General features: G+C 38.5%; 1 protein-coding gene and 1 long non-coding RNA gene across 2 annotated transcripts in view; both read right to left on the bottom strand.

Moving 5' to 3' along the window:
- The window catches only part of LOC128687775 (probable glutamate receptor), a 35,235-nt gene extending 28,583 nt beyond the window's left edge, over positions 1–6,652 (bottom strand). The window contains exon 1 of the mRNA XM_053775340.2: positions 6,320–6,652. Within this exon, the coding sequence (XP_053631315.2) occupies positions 6,320–6,586 (267 nt within the window). The 5' untranslated portion in view covers positions 6,587–6,652. The remainder of the gene's footprint in view (positions 1–6,319) is intronic.
- An 84-nt stretch (positions 6,653–6,736) lies between these two features.
- LOC138852501 (uncharacterized) lies at positions 6,737–24,238 on the bottom strand. Its single transcript, XR_011391815.1, has 3 exons — positions 24,139–24,238; positions 9,052–9,238; positions 6,737–7,756 (listed from the first exon to the last, which is right to left on the bottom strand). It is a non-coding gene; the product is annotated as an uncharacterized lncRNA (long non-coding RNA).
- Between the last annotated feature and the right edge of the window lie 681 nt (positions 24,239–24,919).

The raw sequence follows: 24,919 nt of genomic DNA, 5'->3' as shown, positions 1-24,919 counted from the left end.
ATAAAGTCCACACTGTGGTCCAAATATGTTGTACTACAGTGTACAAATAACCTACGAGCCAAGGTCCTTCGAAAAAAGCTGTAAAACTAGTGTTTTACAATATAATCAGTATAAATGAGTCCCTCCAGACTCAATCACAGAGAATGGGCAGACAAAAGAAAATGGGCGCTCACCCAGCATTCACCCAAAGAAAACGGGAGCTGGGTGACTCACCCAACAAGAAAATGGGGGATGGCACCTGGCATCCACTGCTCCAAGCTCGAAGAAGCGCTGACTGAGACAACAACAACCCAACTGATGTTCGGTTTGTCTGAGTGTATATACACATAGTGTTTATAATGTTTATAGACAGAAATTAAGAGACAAGATTGTGTTAAAGTTTGTTTCTTATAGATATACCTATTATATTAAAGGAACTTATATATAAAGTGTAAGCTTTCAAATACATATTAACAGTGACATTTATATATGTGTAAGTAATATTCACGTGTGATTTGCAGTTATACAATGACATTTATAGTGTACAGTGAATGAAGTGTATAATGTTATTTACGATTAATCATCATGGTCAGGCTGACACAGCAAACTCAAGCCATAAACACCAGCCATATGTACTCTATACCCTTCATGGTCATTGACCCTGAGGTTAAGCTTAGTGGGTCAGTAGTGTCTGACTCGATTATTGCTGACTTAAGCATAACAAAAACTCAGCTGTTTATAGCAGTACAGTGTTTTTTAAACACTCTAAGTGTGGTACTAGAATTTTCAGTATACCATTAAAATGGCTTGTTTGAAAACTCAGTTTCAGTCTTTACAGACTAAGATTACACAATTAGAAAATCTAATTTCAGTCTGTATAGGATTAACTCAAGATACAAACATAGATTTTGATGATCTTGAGGTCAAATTTGAATTACTTACACAACGTCTGAAAATAATTAATTCAGACTATACACATTATGAAAATAAATTTCTTGAATCAGATCCATCTGAGGATGAAATTAAAAATGTTTTGGATACTTTTAGTAATCAACAATTAAGGTGGACAGGAGTACAGGCTATCTGCCGCAAAACTCTGTCACAGAGACCTACTGTAACTAGTGGTCAAACACCTGTTACACCTGTAACAACAACAAGTGTCCCATTACCAAGCTTACCTACTTTGTCATTACCTATTTTCCAAGGTCATAATTATGAAGAATTCATTAGTGATTTTCAATCCATAGTAAATTCACGAACTGACATAGATGAGATTGCTAAGTTCAATTATCTTAAATGTCTTGTGAAAGGAGAACCCTATGAACTGATTAAGTCATTTTCGGTGGTTAAAGGCAATTATCAAATAGCCTTACGTGTCTTAGCAGACAATTACTTTGATGATGACAAGGCCAGGGTTAGACATGCAGTCTTAATATCAAGCTTGAAGCCACCCAAACATTGTTTTTCAGACTTACAGGCATTTAGAATCACATTAGACAATAGTCTCAGATCTCTAGGTGCTAAATATGACCTAAGACAATGTGATTGGTTTATCAGTGGTATTGTACAAGATAAGTTGTCACCACAAACTATTGAACGATTAAATATTATGTTCAATAAACGCTATTTCACTTGTGAAGAAATTAGCAATGGTTTACAAACAATAGTTTCATGCATGCAAGCAACGAGACAAGATGAAAAATCCACAAATCCTGTGTATAACAAACCTTCAACTCAGTATAAAAAGAGTATACCTACTCCCACTAAACCACAGAATGGGAAATCCCATATAGGCATTTATCAAGCTGTGAATACAACAGACAGTAAACAGACTGTCATACATAAACGTACTCCAAAATGTGTACTTTGTGATGGAACACATTGGGCACAGTATTGTATTCAATACACTTCAATGGAGGCACGTAAACAACGTGTTTATCAGCTGAAAAGGTGCATCAAGTGTTTAGGTGAACACAAGGGAGGAAAATGCTCACTGAAGAAGTGTTTTAAATGCAAGGGTATGCATCATACAGCATCATGCCCAAATACTTTTGCTGAACAGCAGCAGACTTCCACAGAATCAGGAAGTCAACAAGCAACAACATTAAATGTGAGAGATAAGTTTAAAGCAACTGCTCTCCCGATAGATCGAGTTGAGTTATCTAATAAATTACACAAAACCAATGTGCTAACATTATTTGATCAAGGCTCACAAAGGTCCTTCATAAGAAGAACAGTGTTGCAGAAACTGAATAAACAACCCTATGCCAAAGTACAGTTAGATATAGCTGGTTTTTTCCACAATTCTGGTAAACAGACATATGACCTAGCCAGAATCACTGTTGGTCTAGGAAACAGGAAAAAGACAGTAGAAGCTGTGGTAGTAGATGATTTGCCTAAGTCTGTGCAGATCCAGGGATTAAAAGAAACAGTTGCAGCACTGAAAGCAGCTAAGGTCAAGTTAGCCTGTCCTGACATACAGACGGACACTATTAGTCCAATTGATTTAATCATTGGAAGTGATTATTATCACTGTTTTGTGCAAAATATTGTAAGTAAACATGATGTTCACTTGCTGAAAACAGCAGGAGGCCACATGAGTGACATGATATGTGGTCCCATTCCCTCTCGTAGTGGGATAGAAGCTGATATTGATTCAGTGGAAAATGTACTTGTTACGAGAATAACCGCTGATCTTGTACCACAGCAAAAATTATCATTACTGGAAGAAATGAATGAACCAGTTGATAAGTTGTGGGATTTAGATGCGATAGGTATTGATGTAAATAAACCGAGCCCACAAGAGTCTCAGACTTATAACCAATATTTGGACACTGCCAAATATAAAGATGGACAGTATTGGGTTAGGTTACCATGGAAATTAAATCCACCACATCTGCCTAGCAAGTATCGCATGGCTTTCGGACAGATTCAGCCCTCTCTCAGAAGGGGCAAATATCTTGTTTACTGCTACAGCGAGTAATTGATCCCAGATGCAGTACCAGTATACGACCTGTGGTCAAGCGACCGCCGCTCTGTGCGGTCCAGTGTTGCAGAGTGTATTTTAATAAGAGACAGTACATCTCTTACCTTAGCAGGACAATTAAGGTAAATCCTGCTCCCACTTTATTACCATAGTAAAGATAGTGGACATTGTTGTCTATGCTTAAGACAGCAAGAAACAAACATTCTGCTTTGCTTCATCGAGGAAGTGGCAATGAAGCAAAAGTACTAGGTCAGCTTTTCCTTTGTGCTGGGGGCAGTGACGGCGTGGGGCGTTGTGGCGTCTTCAGATTACTTTTGACTCTACTGGGAGTGACACTGATGCCAGGATAACCATCAAAGAACACTGATCTGTGCGTTAGTGTGAACAAAGTGTCTCATAAAACACAATAAACACTTAAGAGAAGTGTGATCAGCTTCTTTAGTGATAAGATTGTGAACAATAAAGACAAATCTTGTGGAACATAGTGTACCAGTGTGCATATTCCTAGACTATGGAAGACGTGGACATCCAAGGACACTTCAGCTTCTATCAAGTCACCGATACCTGTCGAAGGTGTGAAGAACACCATAGCTCACGCTACAAGAGCAAGGTAGGTTACGAATTTCTTGTAGTACAGGGGACTGCACAGTTCTTGAGTCGCAAGGAGTTCGTAATCAACCTATAGTCGGCAGTTAGGTGCGGACTTTTGAGTCCACACAAGTAAGTTTGTCAGCCATCAGTGAATGAAATATGCTGCCATAACACCCCCTAGGGGTAATTTATAATCTTACAAATTATAACTCATTACAGCCTGTTGAGAGATGATCATGACAACAATTCAAGACCTTGTCTGCAGGGGCGGCTGTGTAGACGATTTGCTGTCTTTTATCAGCTAAGTGTTCCCTATATTTAAATTTAAAATTAAGCTTAACTGGTAATCCCATTTCTCAACATGTGATGGAGCCACTCTTGAGTCTTATGAAGTCTCTCTTGGACATGTGGAATAGTTGCATTCTGAGGTTGGAGCAGTCCAGATTCGACACGAGGTAAGATAGTGCGTTTTCAAAAGGAATTTGGTGAGGTTTGGTGCAGGTGTACTTAACAGCTCCCTCTTTCATTAAGTGGAGCATATCAGCTGCGCTCATTTCGGTTGGGAGGTTGGGGGTGGTGTAGAAGGTTAGAGACCCATTAAAGGCTTGGCTTAGGTAACGGTTGCCTGTGGTTTCTTCTTCGGTACTTCTTCGACTACTACTTTGTCGTCGTCCGAGGGTTATTCATAATGTTCTGGTTCTATTTCGTCTTCTGTGACTGTCTTGAGAGGAGGCAGGGAGTGTTGGTCGGTTGTGGTTTGTTGGGCTGGTGGTGGGTGGTGAAAGGTGGCAGTAGACGGTGGTGTTGGTTCTGGAGTAGAGTCTTGGTCAGAGTTACGAGTATTACCAGTGGTTGAGGTGAAGTTAACAATGTCTTGAATTAGCTTGAGAAGGTCTTGTGATGGTGGCGAGGCTGAAAGATAGTATATATAGGAGGAAAGTGAGGTGTGAGTGACGCATGGTAACCTGAAGAATGCCATGTTGGGATGAGGACGGGTAGACGATGAGATCATGTGACTCCTGTGTTGCTGGGTAGGTGGTGCTTTGCCTGGTTGAGTATCATGTATGCTAATGTTTTAGAAATTTTGTGGTTTCTAGTGTTACGTTTTATTGTGTCGGTGACGGCGATTAGCAAGGCTTCTAGACACCGTCGGCATCTAAGGTCTTGTTTGGTGAGAACGAGTTGTGCCTCATCCCAGTTCATCAAATGCCCCATGGAATCTCTGTGGAGGACACAGGCGTACCTTTAGTCATCTCTGTTACTGGTATTTCGATGCTCCTTCAGACGGACCGCAAGATCTCTGCCAGTTTCGCCTACATATTTCTTGGGACAGAATCCACAGGGGATGGTGTAGATGCCTGCTGTGGAAGTTAGAGGTGTGGGGCTTCGTTTTGAAGTGAGGTCTTTATTAGATGATGTGTTTATGGCAGAAACATTTATGTTACTCTTAGCAAGTGCCTGGCGAGTAACAAATGTTTCTACCATAAACACATCATCTATCAAAGACCTCACTACGAAACGCAGCAACATACCCTTAACTTCCCCTAACCATCCCCTGTGGATTCTGTCCCAAGAAATATGAAGGCTAAACTGGCAGAGATCTTGCGGTCCGTCTGAACGAGCATCGAAATACCAGTAACAGAGATGACTTAATAAGGTACGCCTGTGTCCTCCACAGAGACTTCACGGGGCATTTGATGAACTGGGATGAGGCACAACTCGTTCTCGCCGAACAAGACCTTAGAAGCCTCGGTAATCGCCGTCACCGACACATTAAAACGTAACACTGGAAACCACAAAATTTCTAAAACATTAGCAGACATGATACTCAACCAGGCAAAGCACCACCTACCCAGCAACCCAGGAGTTACATGATCTCACCATCTACCCGTCCTCATCCCAACATGGCATTCTTCAGGTCACCATGCATCACTCACACCTCACTCTCTTATATAAAATGTCTGTTAAATTTTGTACGTTAGAAGTGATCAAGGTCTCAGGACCGAAACGTTTTCTAATAATTATGTCCTAGTGTTTGCTTACGTGCTTTTCTAAACCAACTAACTATGATGAAAGAGTGTGAACATCAGTATGTATGCTAATATGATTTGGATCAACAGAGCTGCCACTTATACATTAAGCTTAAACATAATTTGTCTAAGCAAGGTTTAAGTCACCATCACACCTTCACATGTGTATATATATATATATATATATATATATATATATATATATATATATATATATATATATATATATATATATATATATATATATATATATATATATTTATATATATATATATATAAGAATATATATATATATATACATATATATATATAATATATATATATATATATATATATATATATATATATATGCGTATATATATATATATATATTATATATATTTATGTATATATATATATATACATATATATTTATGTCTATATATATATATATATATATATATATATATATATATATATATATATATATATTTATATATATATATATATATATATATATAGACACGAGATGTATAAAAAGGATATTATTTGCCATAATGAAACTCAGTTGAAGATTAACATGACAATCACGCTGGTATGTCTTCACCGTGTTAAATGGCAGGAATGTGATCCACTAGGAAATAGTGAGCGCTACAAACATTGTAAAATAGGTACATTGATAAGATAAAATGGCATAGCAGAGAAGACATCAAGAGCATAGCTATTCTCTGGTATTCAAGCCTGTGGATAGTACCTGTTGGAAGATATGAAGAGTGTGGAGGTGGGAACAGACTACGATGATATTTCTGAGACCCTTCACTTGTTGATAAGACTTAATTACAGCTTGTACCTCCGTCAGCTCCTGGGTGTAATTGAAGATCATCACCTCCCGGAGCCTCTGGCAACACGCCTCCACTAACGTTCCAGTGTCTGTCACACAAAAAAATGTCTTAATGCTAGATGTATGAGGTACGGAAAGTAGGAGTGGCGGGCCGGTCAGGGTGTTCGCTCCTTCATGCATCGACCCTTCCCATCCACAAAATTCCCAATTTTTTATATCGTTATATTCCCGATAAAGAAAAAAAAATATTAATAAGGAGTTACCTGTAACGGAGAAGTCATGGATAAAATAGACCTGGGAGCCGCTGGACACAGACACTAGGAAATCGACCAGAGCTTGTAAATGAGACCCTTCCTGAGCCTGGGCCGCCACCCTGCCAACACCACCAACACTGCTGAAGACACAGGTACAAAACAAGCTTTCACTGTGACAACTTTTCTCTCCGCTTAAAGCTCTTTATAGAACGAAAAGTTGGGTCACTAAAAGCCTGTTCTCTACCTGTGCTATATTTTGTTCGGTGTCAGAAGTATGCTGTTTTGTTCACCAGCAACACTGCTAATAATCTAAGAGTTAGTTTTTGAAATGGTTATACTCCGTCATCATGTTAATGAAAAAGAAGAGACGCAACCTAAGCTACTTTGATATGGAAACAATGCTAAACACTGTCACCAGCAGTCTTATTCAAGTCTAGTGTGGATCTGAATGACCAAAAATGTGGTTAACTTGAGACATTAACTTTTCCACTTCTTTTAATGTCCCAGTGACAATGATCCACATAAGAACTCAGGAACACTACAGGAAGCCTACTAGCCATGCTAGGCTGGTCTAACTCACCCACCCACACTCATACATCCATCCAACCTATATTTAAAGCTATCCAAAATTCTTACCTCAGCTCCACTCACCTACAACTTTATTGCCAAGTTAGTATTTTCCTATAACCTTTCTAATGTAAATATATATTTTTCTCCAACGTGAATCCATTGCTGCGAAATCTGTCTTTAAGGTATTCAACACGTTATTAATATCCCCTTTATTTATATCTCTTTTCTATTTGTCCAATCATATTTCATCCAGTTTTACGTTTTTCCAGAGTGTACCCATTAAAAAAAATCGTTAGGGTACCCTAAGATGATGATTCCCTTATGGGCATCCTAAGATTATATCCTAGCTAGTACCGTAGGATTATGATAGCCTTACGGGTATCTAAGCACCTGGCTGATACCGCAGACTTGATGTCACGTTGTGGTGGCTTGGATCTGTCGTGAGGGAGAGTGACAGAGACAGTGTTGACTTCTTGAGGACGCAAGGTGAAGATGGGTGTGTAGGCTGCTGCTGCAGCATCGCCCTCTGTATAACGTAAGGTACAATGGAATGTAAATAAATATAATTAACTTTTTCATTTGGTGTACAATCTACTGAACTATAATGAGAGAGACCCCTACATGCCTTTAAGATTTATATAGTATCTTGATAGAATCCACTGAATTCTAGGAAAAAATAAGTTTATGTTAGTGCATAACAAGCACGATGTCAAAAAAAGTATGTGTGTATATTTCGACCTCAGACATCAGTTTCAGTAAAACATTATAGTCGTTGATGGTTAATTAACTGAGTTTAAATTCTACTCAATACACAAAGGCTTTCCTGTACATTGGATACTTTAATAACCAATAAATGGATTAAGACAAACTATAAGTGTATACATACTGATATATATATATATATATAATATATATATATATATATATATATATATATATATATATATATATACATATAATATATATATATATGTATATATATATATATATATATATATATATATATATATATATATATATATATATATATATATATATATATATATATATATATATATATATATATATATATATATATATATATATATATATATATATATATATATATACACACACACACACACACATATATATATATATATATATATATATATATATATATATATATATATATATATATATATATATATATATATATATATATATACACACACACATATATATATATATATATATATATATATATATTTATATATATAATATATATATATATATATATATATATATATATATATATATATATATATATATATATATATATATATATATATATAATATGAACATTAAAATGGTATATAATACCGACAGGTTGGTAGGTAAGAAACATATGCAACAGTTAGGCAACTTTATTTCGAAACGTTTCGCCTACACAGTAGGCTTCTTCAGTCGAACACAGAAAGAAGGCAGGAACAGTAGAGATGTGAAGACGATGTAATCAGTCCATCACCCTTGAAGTCGTAGAATTTGAGGTTGTCAGTCCCTCAGCCTGGATAAGTTCAGTTCCATAGTCATAGTTCCCTGGTTCCTGACTATGGAACTGAACTTCTCCAGGCTGAGGGACTGACAACCTCAAATTCTACGACTTCAAGGGTGATAGACTGATTACATAGTCTTCACATCTCTACTGTTCCTGCCTTCTTTCTGTGTTCGACTGAAGAAGCCTACTTTGTAGGCGAAACGTTTCGAAATAAAGTTGCCTAACTGTTGCATATGTGTCTTACCTACCATATATATATATATAAATCATTGTTTTATACTGACCAGAGTAAGGAGAGACAAAGGTGACATAAGCGATGACCAACATTTGCAGAGCTGCAAACAGCTGAACCATAACTGCTGACACACTGGCCACTGCTCTCAAGAATATGATGACCTGGTCTTCAGAATGTATGATGACTTGGTCTTCAGAATATGTGATTACCAGGTCTTCAGCGCCCCCTCACGATTTCTGAAAGAAACATTCGTAATCGTTAATATATAATTAACCAGTTCATAGCCATGCGTTGCACAATTGAGGATCAAGTCCAAAGTCTTGCAACGCACGTTGGTTGCTAAATGGTGTCATTAAGACTGCATATCACCTGTTCATCAGCAGTCAAAAATACTTTAATCCCTAAAAGAGAGATTAGATTAACGTAAACTCTCAAAAATACCGAGACCTGCACCTCACGGTATGTATATATATATATATATATATATATATATATATATATATATATATATATATATATATATATATATATATATATATATATATATATATATATATATATATATATATATATATATATATATATATATATATATATACATTTTTTTCTTTTTCAACAAACCGGCAGTATCCCACAAAGGCAGGGTGGCCCAAACAGAAAAACAAAAGTTTCTCTTTTTAAATATAGTAATTTATACGGGAGAAGAGGTTACTAGCCCCTTGCTCCCGGCATCTTAGTCGCCTCTTACAACACGCATGGCTTACGGAGGAAGAATTCTGTTCCACTTCCCCATGGAGATAAGAGGAAATAAACAAGAATAAGAACTAGAAAGAAAATAAAAGAAAACCCAGAGGGGTGTGTATATATATATATATATATATATGCTTGTACATGTATGTATAGTGCGACCTAAGTGTAAGTAGAAGTAGCAAGACGTAACTGAAATCTTGCATGTTTATGAGACAGAAAAAAGGACACCAGCAATCCTACCATCATGTAAAACAATTACAGGCTTTCGTTTTATACTTGTTTGGCAGGACGGTAGTACCTTCCTGGGCAGTTGCTGTCTACCAACCTACTACCTAGGATATATATATATATATATATATATATATATATATATATATATATATATATATATATATATATATATATATATATATATATATATATATATATATATATATATATATATATATATATATATATATATATATATATATATATATATATATATACTATATATATATATATATATATAATATATATATATATATATATATATACATATATATATATATATATATATATATATATATATATGTATATATATATATATATATATATATACATACGACTTGTTGAAAAAAAAAAAAATATATATATATATATATATATATATATATATATATATATATATATATATATATATATATATATATATATATATATATATATACATATATATATATATACATATATATATATATATATATATATATACATATATATATATATATAGTATATATATATGTATATATATATATATATATATATATATATATATATATATATATATATATATATATATATATATATATATATAATATGGCACAGAAGATTTAAGAGATACATAGTTAATATAAAGGTGGCATATACGGTACATGTTGTTACGTGTGTATCACCGATTATAAGGCGAAAATCTCATCCAGCTCCTCAGAGCTGGGGCGTGTGCCCAAAATGCAGCAGGCATTACCCCTTTGAACAGCCGCACTGAGCCGCTGGAACAGAAAACTAGCTGCCCTGGGATCCCTAGTTACCCTGATGAGTCTTTTTCCCAGCTCCTTAAGGAAATTAGATGCACTCTTTCCCCATGAGCCAAGGGTCTCTGAGCCTATGGGAACAAACATATAATGATGGGCAAGTTCTCCATATTTTCTAGACTTTTGGGACTCCCTGAAGCTGGCAGCTGCCCCTCCTTCCTCCCTGGTGTATTGGAGATAGGTATCAGCCAAGGTAGATGCACATGTATAGTCCCACACCACCTGCTTCCCATCTGTCCAGGCTTGAAGGGTGATACCATCTGGACGCTTCTGGCTGCCATCAGATCTGCATAGTTGGGGTGGCTCCCTTACTGCTGGGCATCCAGCTGTTGTGAGGCTCCTCTTGATAATGTTATTAACCTCCTCATGTCTTGCAATCTTTCCCTCGGATTTACGGCACACAAGACCATGGTACCCGAATCGGTCTGCTGCTTCAATGCCACAAATACACCTGTGTTCGGCGAGAATAGGGGCGGCAAGTCGAAGGGCAACACCAATGCGGATGGTCTGTGGGTCGAGGCGTGTGCCAAGGCTGGATTTGGGAGCAGCCAACAGAAAGTCCCCAGCATGAGGGGCTCTCACTGCCAGGAGGCGGGCCCTATCCTTCCCTGACACACTCTGAAGCATTGTTGAGGCAATATTTTCCACTATTGGACCATCCCAGTGCGATTGTTTGTAGTTGTTGGGGGGAGCAGGTCTGGTTTCAGAGCCCGTTAGATTATCCCAGATCATTGCTCCGTCAATGAATTTTTGGTCCTGGACTCCAATCTTGTCCCTAAGATGTTCAGGGAGAATCGCTGTTACAAGCTCTCTGGATGCAATACACGAGGACAGAAAAGCAGGTAACGCAATCTGTGATGACTTGCGGACACCAATGCCTCCTAGTCTGACTGGAAGTGTAGCTTGGTTCCACTGCCCGTCTTGTAGAGTAAGGTTAAGTACTTTCGTAAAAATCTGCCTCAGAATACTGTCATATTCGTGCAGTATAGGGTTATCATATATATATATATATATATATATATATATATATATATATATATATATATATATATATATATATATATATATATATATATATATGTATATATATATATATATAATGTATATATTCTTCCAGTAGACCAGCTCCTCCCAAAGAACACAAACAGTCCCACTGGGACAAACCGATCATGAAAAAAATCGCCAACACAATGCTCTCCAACGCCTCAGGAAAGGACAAAGCTCGTCTCCTGGCAGTGAAGGCGCCACACTCAGAAGATTTCCTGTTTGCTGTTCCCAATTCCTCCTTGGGCACTCGACTAGACCCACAGGCCATTCGGATTGGTGTTGCTCTTCGCCTAGCCGCCCCCATCCTCACCGAACATAGGTGTATTTGCGGCAGGGCGACAGCTGATCAATTCGGACTTCATGGTCTCGTGTGTCACACAGCAGAAGGGAAGTATGCCAGGCATGAGGAGGTCAATGATATCATAAAGAGAAGCCTCGCCACAGCCCGTTGCCCAGCTCAACGGGAACCCCAAGTGCAGAGGTCTGACGGAAGTCTAAAGCGTCCTGATGGAGCCACCATGCTACCTTGGAAGGATGGAAAGCAGATTGCCTGGGACTACACATGTGCCGCCACATTGGCAGACACCTACTTGCCATACTCCGTAGTGGAAGGGGGTGGAGCTGCCAGCCACAGGGAGACTCAGAAGATCCGCAAATATGAAGACCTTCCCCCTTGCTATAACTTCATCCCAATAGGGTCAGAGACCCTTGGAGCATGGGGCAAGTGTGCTCTAAAGTTCCTAATAGAGCTGGGTGAAAAGCTCATCATAGAAACAAAGGACCACAGGGCGACCAGCTTCCTCTTCCAGAGACTCAGTGTTGCGATCCAGAGAGGAAATGCCTGCAGCATTCTGGGCACGCGGCCCACCGCCGGGGAGCTGGACGAAGTATTCGAGATGTAGCTCTGCGTTACCTATGTTGTTTTGCTTTGTATCATAGTTTTGTGAATGTTCTGTCAATGTGTTATGTCTTTAAATAAAATATATAAATATATATATATATATATATATATATATATATATATATATATATATATATATATATATATATATATATATATATATATATATATATATATATATATATATATATATATATATATATATATATATATATATACATATATATATATATATATATATATATATATATATATATATATATATATATATATATATACATATATATATATTATACATATATATATATATATATATATATATATATATATATATATATATATATATATATATATATATATATATATATATATATATATATATTATATATATATATACATATATATATATATATATATATATACATATATATATATATATATATATATATATATATATATATATATATATATATATATATATATATATATATATATATATATATATATATATATATATATATATATATCCTTCGAACATACCTTTTACTTTCTTAGAAACAAATACTTATTGACTGAAGCAACAGAATCACAAAAAGTTTCACGCCTGGTTTTTTTCCAAGTAAAATGAATTTATAACAAAGCTACCTTCAAATAAGCTCGACTGTACTCTGGCCGCTGCGGCTGACATGCATGCACTGACTTCTTGAATCCTCACTCGCATACTCGAAAAATATAAATTATATTTGTTATAAAACAGCACCCGCCTGTGCTCCAGAATGTGTGCATAATGTAAACAAATGTCATTAATATTAAGATTCAAATAGAGCGGTTGTAAGGTGGCATCCACAGTAGTGAACCTTTGCTGCTCCTCTCAACAACCAGTTATATTCATGTGAAATTGAATATTCATGTATATCTTATCTTGTCTCCATTTCTGCTCAACTTAATCTTCTGATCTATTTATAAATAAATGCGTATGTGTTCTAATGTATATGTAATATATGCAATAAGATCACAGTAAACAGGTGATATCACAATGTGCACAGTAAACAGGTGATATCACAATATGCACAGTAAACAGGTGATATCACAATATGCACAGTAAACAGGTGATATCACAATATGCACAGTAAACAGGTGATATCACAATATGCACAGTAAACAGGTGATATCACAATATGCACAGGTGATATCACAATATGCACAGTAAACAGGTGATATCACAATATGCACAGTAAACAGGTGATATCACAATATGCACAGTAAACAGGTGATATCACAATATGCACAGTAAACAGGTGATATCACAATATGTGAAAAAATAGTTGAATTCCAAGCACTTTCGTGACTTCTCACATTAAAAAGGAACTATAATGTGAGAAGTCACGAAAGCGCTTGGAATTTCACCATTTTTTCCACAGTGGTTGTTCTGCATATGTAATATATACAGTGGAACCTCCGGTCGCGACCATAATTCGTTCCAAAACTCTGGTCGCGACCCGATTTGGTTGTGACCCTACAAGAGTTACAGAGACTAGTGTTTCCCTACTTGACCACATCTGGACCAACACCATATCCCCTTTAAAATCAGGCATAATTACAGATAATACCACAGACCACTACCCTACTTTCCTCATAACAACTCTTGGTAAACTACCCCAAGACACTACTAAAGTCACCTTCAGACTTCACAATGAGGCAGCCATTAATAACTTCACAACAGCAATAGCAAACATTGATTGGCACACTGAGCTAGAAACCTATACAGATACTGACGAATGTATTAATAATTTTCTAAAAAGAAACCCAATACCTCTATAACAAGCACTGCCCTAAAAAAACTAAACAGATGACAGCAAAGAGACTGAACAGTCCCTGGCTAACACCCAGCATTCTCAAATCCATAAATACAAAACACCAATATGAAAAACAGTACAGAATGGGTCACATAACCAGAGACCAAACAAAACGTTACTCGTCAATCCTAACCAGCCTGATAAGAAGGGCAAAAAAATTGTATTATGAGAACAGATTATCCAACTTACGAGGTGATATAAAAAAGACCTGGAAAACCCTATCAGAAATTCTGGGAACAAAAAAGATATCACGAAATAGCGAAATAAAATTAGCAAAAACAGATGAACCCCAACTCCCACCAACAGAAACAGCAAACAGACTCAATGATTTCTTCTCCACTATAGGACAAAACCTTGCCAATAAAATCCCAAGCTCAGATACCCCACCAAATGACTACCTCACCGGCAACTACCCGAACACACTGTTCCTAGCTCCGACTAACCCATACGAAGTCTCCCTTATTATCAACGCACTAAAAAACAAGGCAGGAGATTTAAATACCTTACCACCCCTTATATACAAAAAAGTGTCACAAGTGCTATCACCAATCATTGCAACACTCTTTAACAAATCCATTGAATCCTCCACCTTCCCTACAGTACTCAAAATAGCAAGGGTCACCCCGATCCACAAAGGAGGAGACCAAACAGAGTTGAATAACTATAGGCCAATATCCAACTTACACCCTCTCTCAAAAATCTTCGAAAAATTAATTCATAAACGAATCTACTCCTACCTTATCTCCCAAAACATACTCAACCCCTGCCAATTTGGATTCAGGCCTAATAAAAATACTAATGATGCTATTATACACATGCTAGAACATATATACACTGCAATAGAGAAAAAAGAAGTCCCACTGGGGATCTTCATTGACTTACGTAAAGCTTTTGATACAGTTGACCATGACTTGCTCCACGTAAAATTGTCACACTATGGTATAAGAGGGCACTCCCTCAACTACCTCAAGTCTTACCTCAGCAACAGAAGCCAATATGTGTACGCAAATGGGGCAAACTCTTCTGCACAACCAATTACAGTTGGTGTCCCACAGGGAAGTGTCCTTGGCCCTCTTCTCTTTCTCCTATACATAAATGACCTTCCAAATGCTTCGCAATTACTCAAACCCACACTATTTGCAGATGACACTACATATGTCTTCTCTCACCCGAGCCCAGTCACGCTAGCCAATACTGTAAATACCGAATTACAGAAAATATCTACCTGGATGAGGACTAACAAACTTACACTAAACATTGACAAAACCTACTTCATTCAGTTTGGTAACAGAGCTACAGATGTCCCTCTTAACATAATGATAAATGGATCACCTATCACAAAACTAACAGAGGGAAAATTCTTAGGAATCCACCTTGATAATAGACTCAAATTTCATACATATACATCAAATTTCTAAGAAAATTTCCAAGACTGTAGGCATACTATCGAAGATACGGTACTATGTTCCACAGTCAGCCCTCCTGGCCCTATATCACTCTCTTATTTACCCCTATCTCACCTATGGAATTTGTGCATGGGGCTCAACAACAATTAACCATCTCAGACCACTAATTACCCAACAAAAGGCTGCAGTTAGAATGATAACAAATTCTCACTACAGGCAGCACACTCCACCAATATTCAATACACTAAACCTACTCACCATACAAAACATCCATACTTATTACTGCACCTATTACATACATAGAACACTTAACTCTGATATTAACCCTCCCCTCAAACATCTCCTTGCCAACCTCAACAGAACACATGACCATAACACAAGGCACAGATCACTCTTTGATGTTCCTCGTGTCCATCTCACACTATTCAAAAACTCAATGCACATAAAAGGCCCTAAAATCTGGAATTCATTACCTGTAAATATAAAAGAAACACAACCTGTTTATAAATTCAAGTCTCTTCTCAAAGATTACTTACTCACCCAAAACCAAATAAATACTGAATAACTGAACATTATAAATTGTATATCTTAAATGTTTCTCACAATTATATCACATAAATGTTAAACCTAAAACCCAATCTAACTTTATTATTTTTTAAATACACTACCTAACAGAATCACTACCTAACTGAATGCAACCATATGACCTGTCTTTGTAATACTCACTTGTGCTTTATAGTTATCTGTTTACATTAATGTTTTATCACTGATTTCATCATTGCTTAGTAGCAGCGCTTTATAGTCCTTGTGGCTTAGCGCTTCTTTTTGATTATAATAATAATAATAATCATTGCTTAGTTAATCTTAAGTTAATTTTAAGCCAGCCCGTAATGCTATGCATAGTATAAGTGGCTTTGGCATACTGCTCTTATCTGTATTTTTTTGTACCTCTGTATGTGTGCACAAATTGGAAATAAATAAATAAATAAATAAATAAATAAATCCGTTCCAGACCCATACAAACTGTATGTAAATATTTTCTTTTTTAAGATTTTTAAGCTCAAAATAGTTAATTATACCATAGAATGCACAGTGTAATAGTAAACTAAATGTAAAAACCTTGAACAACAGAGAAAAATAACATTGCACGAGTCCGTTCTAGACTCCTACGAACCGTTGTAAACATTTTTTTTAAGAGTTTTAAGGGACGTGTAAGGACTGAGAAGTGAACTCCGTTATTTATCGTTCAATTTCTTTCATTTTTGGTGTACGTTAAGAAGCATCTGTCCATCATACATTGCCTAATTTTCAATAAGATTGCTCAACAAACAACTGAGAAAAATAATATTTACCAAAAAATCATATATGGCAAGTCCTAGCCGGGTACTGGCACTGGGAGAAGCTGTTTGTACACTACCTGCTGATACAACATTGCTAATCCGAATTTATCACAGTCGTAATTACTGTAATTTATGAATAACTTACTTCCGAGATAATCGACGAAAACGAGCATCCACCGAAAAAAAAATGGAGAAAATAAGTCTGACATTTTTGGGTTATCCTAGGTTCTGTACACATATGCTGCTATGTATGATAATCAATGTAACTGTATTTGTGTATACCTGAATGAACTCACTTAGTTCCATGGTGCATTATCAGTGAGTATCACAGCACTGTACTACACTACGTTTTCTCTAATATAAGTACCCAGGAGGGAATAAGAGGATGGTACTTCATCCCTTATCCTCGAGTTCACAGCGAATGAACTCACGTCTGACCGAGACTGACTACAAGGAGAGGGGTCTTTGTTAGGTGTATACAAACAACAGAAGTAGGGAAAATTGGCGTGTGTAAAAAAAAAAAAAAATGGCGTGGAATGTGAAAATTGGTGCGGCTGTGTTTGTTCGACACCCGATTATGTGTTCGTGACCAGATGCAAAAATTTGGAGAATTTTTGGTCGTGAACCGATTTGTTCGTGTTCGGAAGCATTCGTGACCAGAAGTTCCACTGTGTACATGTACTCACCTAGTTGAGGTTGCAGGGGTCGATTCCAAGCTCCTGGCCCCGCCTCTTCACTGATCGCTACTAGGTCACTCTCCCTGAACCGTGAGCTTTATCATACCTCTGCTTAAAGCTATGTATGGATTCTGCCTCCACTACATCGCTTCCCAAACTATTCCACTTCCTGACTACTCTGTGGCTGAAGAAATACTTCCTACCATCCTTGTGATTCATCTGTGTCTTCAACTTCCAACTGTGTCCCCTTGTTGCTGTGTCCCATCTCTGGAACATCCTGTCTTTGTCCACCTTGTCAATGCCTCTCAGTATTTTGTATGTCGTTATCATGTCCCCCCTATCTCTCCTGTCCTCCAGTGTCGTCAGGTCGATTTCCCTTAACCTCTCCTCGTAGGACATACCTCTTAGCTCGGGGACTAGTCTTGTTGCAAACCTTTGCACTTTCTCTAGTTTCTTTACGTGCTTGGCTAGGTGTGGGTTCCAAACTGGTGCCGCATACTCCAATATGGGCCTAACGTAGACGGTGCACAGGGTCCTGAACGATTCCTTATTAAGATGTCAGAACACTGTTCTGAGGTTTGCTAGGCGCTCATATGCTGCAGCAGTTATTTGGTTGATGTGCGCTTCAGGAGATGTGCCTGGTGTTATACTCACCCTAAGATCTTTTTCCTTGAGCGAGGTTTGTAGTCTCTGGCCCCCTAGACTGTACTCCATCTGCGGTCTTCTTTGCCCTTCCCCAATCTTCATGACTTTGCACTTGGTGGGGTTGAACTCCAGGAGGCAATTGCTGGACCAGGTCTGCAGCCTGTCCAGATCCCTTTGTAGTTCTGCCTGGTCTTCGATCGAATGAATTCTTCTTATCAACTTCACGTCATCTGCAAACAGGGACACTTCGGAGTCTATTCCTTCCGTCATGTCGTTCACAAATACCAGAAACAGCACTGATCCTAGGACTGACCCCTGTGGGACCCCGCTGGTCACAGGCGCCCACTCTGCCACCTCGCCATGTACCATGACTCGCTGCTGTCTTCCTGACAAGTATTCCCTGATCCATTGTAGTGCCTTCCCTGTTATTCCTGCTTGGTCCTCCAGTTTTTGCACTAATCTCTTGTGTGGAACTGTATCAAACGCCTTCTTGCAGTCCAAGAAAATGCAATCCACCCACCCCTCTCTCTCTTGTCTTACTGCTGTCACCATGTCATAGAACTCCAGTAGGTTTGTGATGCAGGATTTCCCATCCCTGAAACCATGTTGGCTGCTGTTGATGAGATCCTTCCTTTCTAGGTGTTCCTCCACTCTTCTCCTGATAATCTTCTCCATGACTTTGCATACTATACATGTCAGTGACACTGATCTGTAGTTTAGTGCTTCATGTCTGTCTCCTTTTTTAAAGATTGGGACTACATTTGCTGTCTTCCATGCCTCAGGCAATCTCCCTGTTTCGATAGATGTATTGAATATTGTTGTTAGGGGTACACACAGCGCCTCTGCTTCCTCTCTCAGGACCCATGGAGAGATGTTATCCGGCCCCATTGCCTTTGAGGTATCTAGCTCACTCAGAAGCCTCTTCACTTCCTCGGTTGTGTGTACTGTGTCCAGCACTTGGTGGTGTGCCTCACCTCTCCGTCTTTCTGGAGCCCCTTCTGTCTCCTCTGTGAACACTATTGAAATCTCTTGTTGAGTTCATCACATACTTCACGGTCATTTCTTGTTGTCTCTCCTCCTTCCTTTCTTAGCCTGATTACCTGGTCCTTGACTGTTGCTTTCCTCCTGATGTGGCTGTATAACAGCTTCGGGTCAGATTTGGCTTTCGCTGCTATGTCATTTTCATATTGTCGTTGGGCCTCCCTTCTTATCTGTGCATATTCATTTCTGGCTCTACGACTGCTCTCCTTATTCTCCTGGGTCCTTTGCCTTCTATATTTCTTCCATTCCTTAGCACACTTGGTTTTTGCCTCCCTGTACCTTTGGGTGAACCATGGGCTTATCCTGGCTTTTTCATTATTCCTGTTACCCTTGGGTACAAACCTCTCCTTAGCCTCCTTGCACATTGTTGCTACATATTCCATCATCTCATTAACTGGCTTCCCTGCCAGTTCTCTGTCCCATTGAACTCGTTCAGGAAGTTCCTCATTTCCGTGTAGTCCCCTTTCTTGTAGTTTGGCTTCATTTGTCCTGGCCTTCCTGCTTCCCCCTCCACTTGTAGCTCTACTGTGTATTCGAAGCTTAAAACCACATGATCGCTGGCCCCAAGGGGTCTTTCATATGCGATGTCCTCAATAACTGCACTACTCAAGGTGAATACTAGGTCCAGTCTTGCTCTTTCATCCTCTCCTCTCTCTCTTGTAGTGTCCCATACGTGTTGGTACATGAAGTCTTCCAGTACCACCTCCATCATCTTAGCCCTCCATGTATCTTGGCCCCCATGTGGCTCCAAGTTCTCCCAATCGATCTCCTTGTGGTTAAAGTCACCCATGATCAGGAGTTTTGCCTTGCATGCATGAGCTCTTCTGGCCACTGCAGCCAGTGTGTCAACCATCGCTCTATTGCTCTCGTCATACTCTTGCCTTGGCCTCCTGCTGTTCTGTGGTGGGTTATACATCACTGCAATTACCACCTAGGGACCTCCAGAGTGAAGCGTTCGCACTATGTAATCACTTGTTTCTCCGCTGTCTCCTCTCTCCAGCTCATCAAAATTCCATCGGTTTTTGATCAGCAGTGCCACTCCTCCACCCCCCCCCTGTTCCCTCTGTCTTTTCTCAGGATCTGGTATCCCGTTGGAAAGATGGCATCTGTTATCATACATGTAAGCTTGGTTTCTGTGAGAGTTATGATGTCCGGTGATGCCTCTTTGACTCTTTCGTGCCACTACTCCCACTTATTTGTTATTCCATCAGTGTTTGTGTACCATACCGTCAGTTTCCTTTCCAACACTGTGGTTTGGGGAGCCTGTGAGGGTGGGAGACCTGGTAGCATACTTTGGGATTCTATAGCTGGGTGCTGGGTGGAAGATGTGAGTATGGATTGTAGTTTGTGTTGGGATGGTGTGATAGGTTGTGGGGTTCTGAGAATAGTTCTGTGTGTGCTTGCCCTTGCTGCTCTGTTCTGCTCTGATTTACCTCTGCTGGTTCCATCCTTGTCTCCTTTCCTAGCTCCTTTCGCTCTCTGTGTGTGTGTGTGTGTGTGTGTGTGTGTGTGTGTGTGTGTGTGTGTGTGTGTGTGTGTGTGTGTGTGTGTGTGTGTGTGTGTGTGTGTGTGTGTGTGTGTGTGTGTGTGTGTGTGTGTGCCGAAAAGGTAATATTGGTCAATTAGCAAGAGCTCATTAAATCCTTTCTAAATATATATATATATATATATATATATATATATATATATATATATATATATATATATATATATATATATATATATATATATATATATATAAGAGCAAGTTTTATTAAGACAGTGTTACTCTCTGTAGAGCTTTACTAGGTTATAAAAGGACAGAGCTCTAGAGAACAGAACGATGTTACAGTGAAAAGCTTCGTTACATTAATGGTATTCATTATCAACACGTCGATGAGTAAGACAACCTGAACATCTTTATTGTTCTGCACCTTGAGGTTTTTCAACTACCTCTTCAATAATTCTATATAAAAAAAAATCACCGTCGATCGCTTCGATCACGTTAGATGTGAGTAACACCAGAATTTCGGAGCACGTCCTTCACAAAGAGTAGCAAGCCTTTTTTTTTTTTCCTTCCTCGACACCTGCAACATTGATAACCTCCCTTCAGGTACCAACTGCAGAAATGACCTAATTCACAGAACAGTAGCTTTGAAAATTATGAATATTAACATAAAAAAAAAACGCCCTTAACTCATGTGGGGTGAGTCATTCAGAGTTGCAAATATATAAAAGCTTCTCTCTCTTCTCGGTCCTGGGGATGTAACTTCTCATCAGTGTCCTACTGAATACTTAAGTATACCTTCCACATAAGACACGTTCATTATTCGTAGCATGTCCTTACCCAGTAAGTTTAGACTCTAGATCGACTTGAAGTCGATAATGACGCTCTTCTTGCATTTCACACTCAAAAGTCTGAGACTATAATCAATCCAGTTGCGTGGGAACCTACTAGCTGTTGTCAGGAATTATGAGAGTGTGGAAGAGGGATCACCTAGCGTTAACACCTGGGTGCTTTTCTTCTTACACCTGCTGCTCCAGTTCATCTAGCAGTAAATTAGTACCCGGGTATTAGTCGCCTTGCACTTGCTGTCCCTATTCACCGAGCAGTACATAGGTAACAGTGTGCTAGACGACTGTTATAGGTGGCATCCTAGAAGGTGATAGTATACCTTTCATAAAGCTGGGCTATGAAATATGAGGTACGAAAACAACTCCTAGCCTGAAAATGAGCTCAGGTAAGACAAGAACTCCTAGCCTGTAAATGAGCCGAGGCAGGATAATTCCTACCCGGTGAATGAACTGAGATCACTACAAAAGTAGAATAACACCCTTTAGCCTGTAAACGAGCTGAGATAGGATAACTCCTAGCCTGTAAATGAACAAAGGTAGGATAACTCCTAGCCTGTAAATTATGTGGTGTTAACAAATCCTAGTAACAATAAATACGTCACACAAATTTCCTTGGATCAAGAGCCCCTGACCAGCATCAAGGCACCTCCTCCCTTGGGGAGAGGAACATCATAAACTTCAACCAGAACGGATTTAGAGAGGATTAAATCCTACCTCACGAACCCGCTGGAGTTAATGACTCGCTAAAGATAATGCCGGAGAGCGGTGGGTGGACTGCGCATTCCTGGACGGTAAGAAGGCATTTGATAATGTACCACTCCAGATAGATAACTGAAAGACTATATACATAACCCTTATTTTTAAAAGGGTGGACCGGTAAGCCAGCGGAAGGCCTCGGTCAGATGACCAAAGCTCCAGTGGAGGTTTACCAGTGGTTTTTTTTATCACTAATACCCGCCTGAAGGTTGTTTTTACCAGCGGTATTTAAAAACCCTCACTCGCCTTCTAGTACTGCCGAACCCTCCAACAACGGTTTTCAAAGAAATAGGGATTTAAACGAGGTTTTTGAGAGAGCGGAGGAGCCGCTTCAGGAAACACCTGTCCTGTTTCCTGGCGAAGCTTACCTAACCTAACCTAACCTATCCTAACCTAACCAATCCTAACCTAACCTAACCTAACCAAACCTAAAGACTAGGCAGAGAGAGAACCGGGAAAGTCTGATAGAATTAACGAGCTGGCAGAGAGAACGGGAAAAATTCTGACATAACTGACGAGCAGACAGGGAGAGAACGGAAAAAGTCTGCTAGACTTTCGGGGAAAAAACTTATAGAACAGGCAGAGACAACGGGGAAAGTCTTAAAGTAGGCCTAAGACTTCCTAAATGGAAGGAGACAGTGTTGTTCCTTATGTACACATCTAAGGGGAAGACTTCGGTCTAAGGCCCGAAAACTCATTACCAACGTCAGGAAGACCTCGGTCGCGGGACCAGAAAGCTGCACAGCGGTAGCGTCTTCAGCGGGTAGCGGGTTGAATTCAAGGGCGAGACCCTAAGAACCGCAACGGAATTAAGCCACAAATCTTGGGGTTCCTGGATTATTCCCGTATGTTTACCCATCAAAGGGTTAGTAAGCCTCCTGGGTTAATAACTTTCCAGGATTAAAAGCTTTATGGGATTAGCCACCTGGATTTGCAACCCTCCTGGGTTATTAACAAGCCTGGGCTCTTAACTCTAGGTTATCCCAACGGGTTAATAAAAATGTGTATACAGCATACTTAATTTTAAAAGAACATGTGTATATAAGTGTATACAACAATATGTATGCATCATGTGTATACAACATACATATGTATACATAATAAGTGTATACAATATACATGTGTATAAAATGTATACTACATGTGTATACAAGTGTGTATACAACATACATAATGTGTATATAAGTGTATACAGCAATGCGTATGCAACATAATGTGTATACAACAAATGCGTATGCAGTATAATGTGTATGCAATAATGTATACATAATGTGTATACAACATGTCAGGAGGAATGAGGCTTGACCTACCTGAGTGAGAGTGAGAGACTGATGAAGGTAGATGTCTCGCCCTTGTCACTGTGTGTCTTCTCTCACGTCTCACGGAGCAGTGCGAGATAAGAGTGTCTACTGGCAGAGGGTAGGGAAGTGGGGAGGGATTATTCCACCTCCCCCCCTCCCTAAATCCCTCGTTGTTTACTCTTCCCGTCAACCAATCATTTAATCCTTCCTTTCATTCCTCCCACATTATTAGAACAACAATTATCCTTGCCATCTCCAAGGGTAACTAAACCATCTTCAAAATTATCCTAGCCATCTTCAGAATTAGCCTAGAATCTTCAGAATTATCCTAGGCATCTTCAAAATTAGCCTAGCCATCTTCAGAATTACACTAACCATCCTGAAAATTCCCTCACCATTTCCAAAATTATCCTAACCATCTTCAAAATTATCCTAGCCATCTTCAAAACTGTCACAGCCTCTTCAAAATTATCCTAACCATCTTCAAAATTATCCTAGCAATCTTCAAAATTATCCTAGCCATCTACAAAATTATCCTAGCCATCTACAAAATTATCCTAGCCATCTTCAAAATTACCCTCATCATTTCCAAAATTATCCTAACCCTATACAAAACAATTCTTCACAAATCCATATTAATGCTTGCCATAACCTAAAATTATCTCTATCAAGTGAAGGGGTGGATAGGCAAGTCAGCAGAAGGCCTCGGTCAGATGACCAAAAGCTCCAGCTGTGGGCCATCATATTGCTAAGACCAGCGTCAGGAAACACTTATCCTGTTTCCTGACAC

This window comes from Cherax quadricarinatus, chromosome 10, assembly GCF_038502225.1.
Source record: "Cherax quadricarinatus isolate ZL_2023a chromosome 10, ASM3850222v1, whole genome shotgun sequence".
Lineage (NCBI taxonomy): Eukaryota > Metazoa > Arthropoda > Malacostraca > Decapoda > Parastacidae > Cherax > Cherax quadricarinatus.
This window is presented reverse-complemented; position numbering and strand designations above follow the sequence as displayed.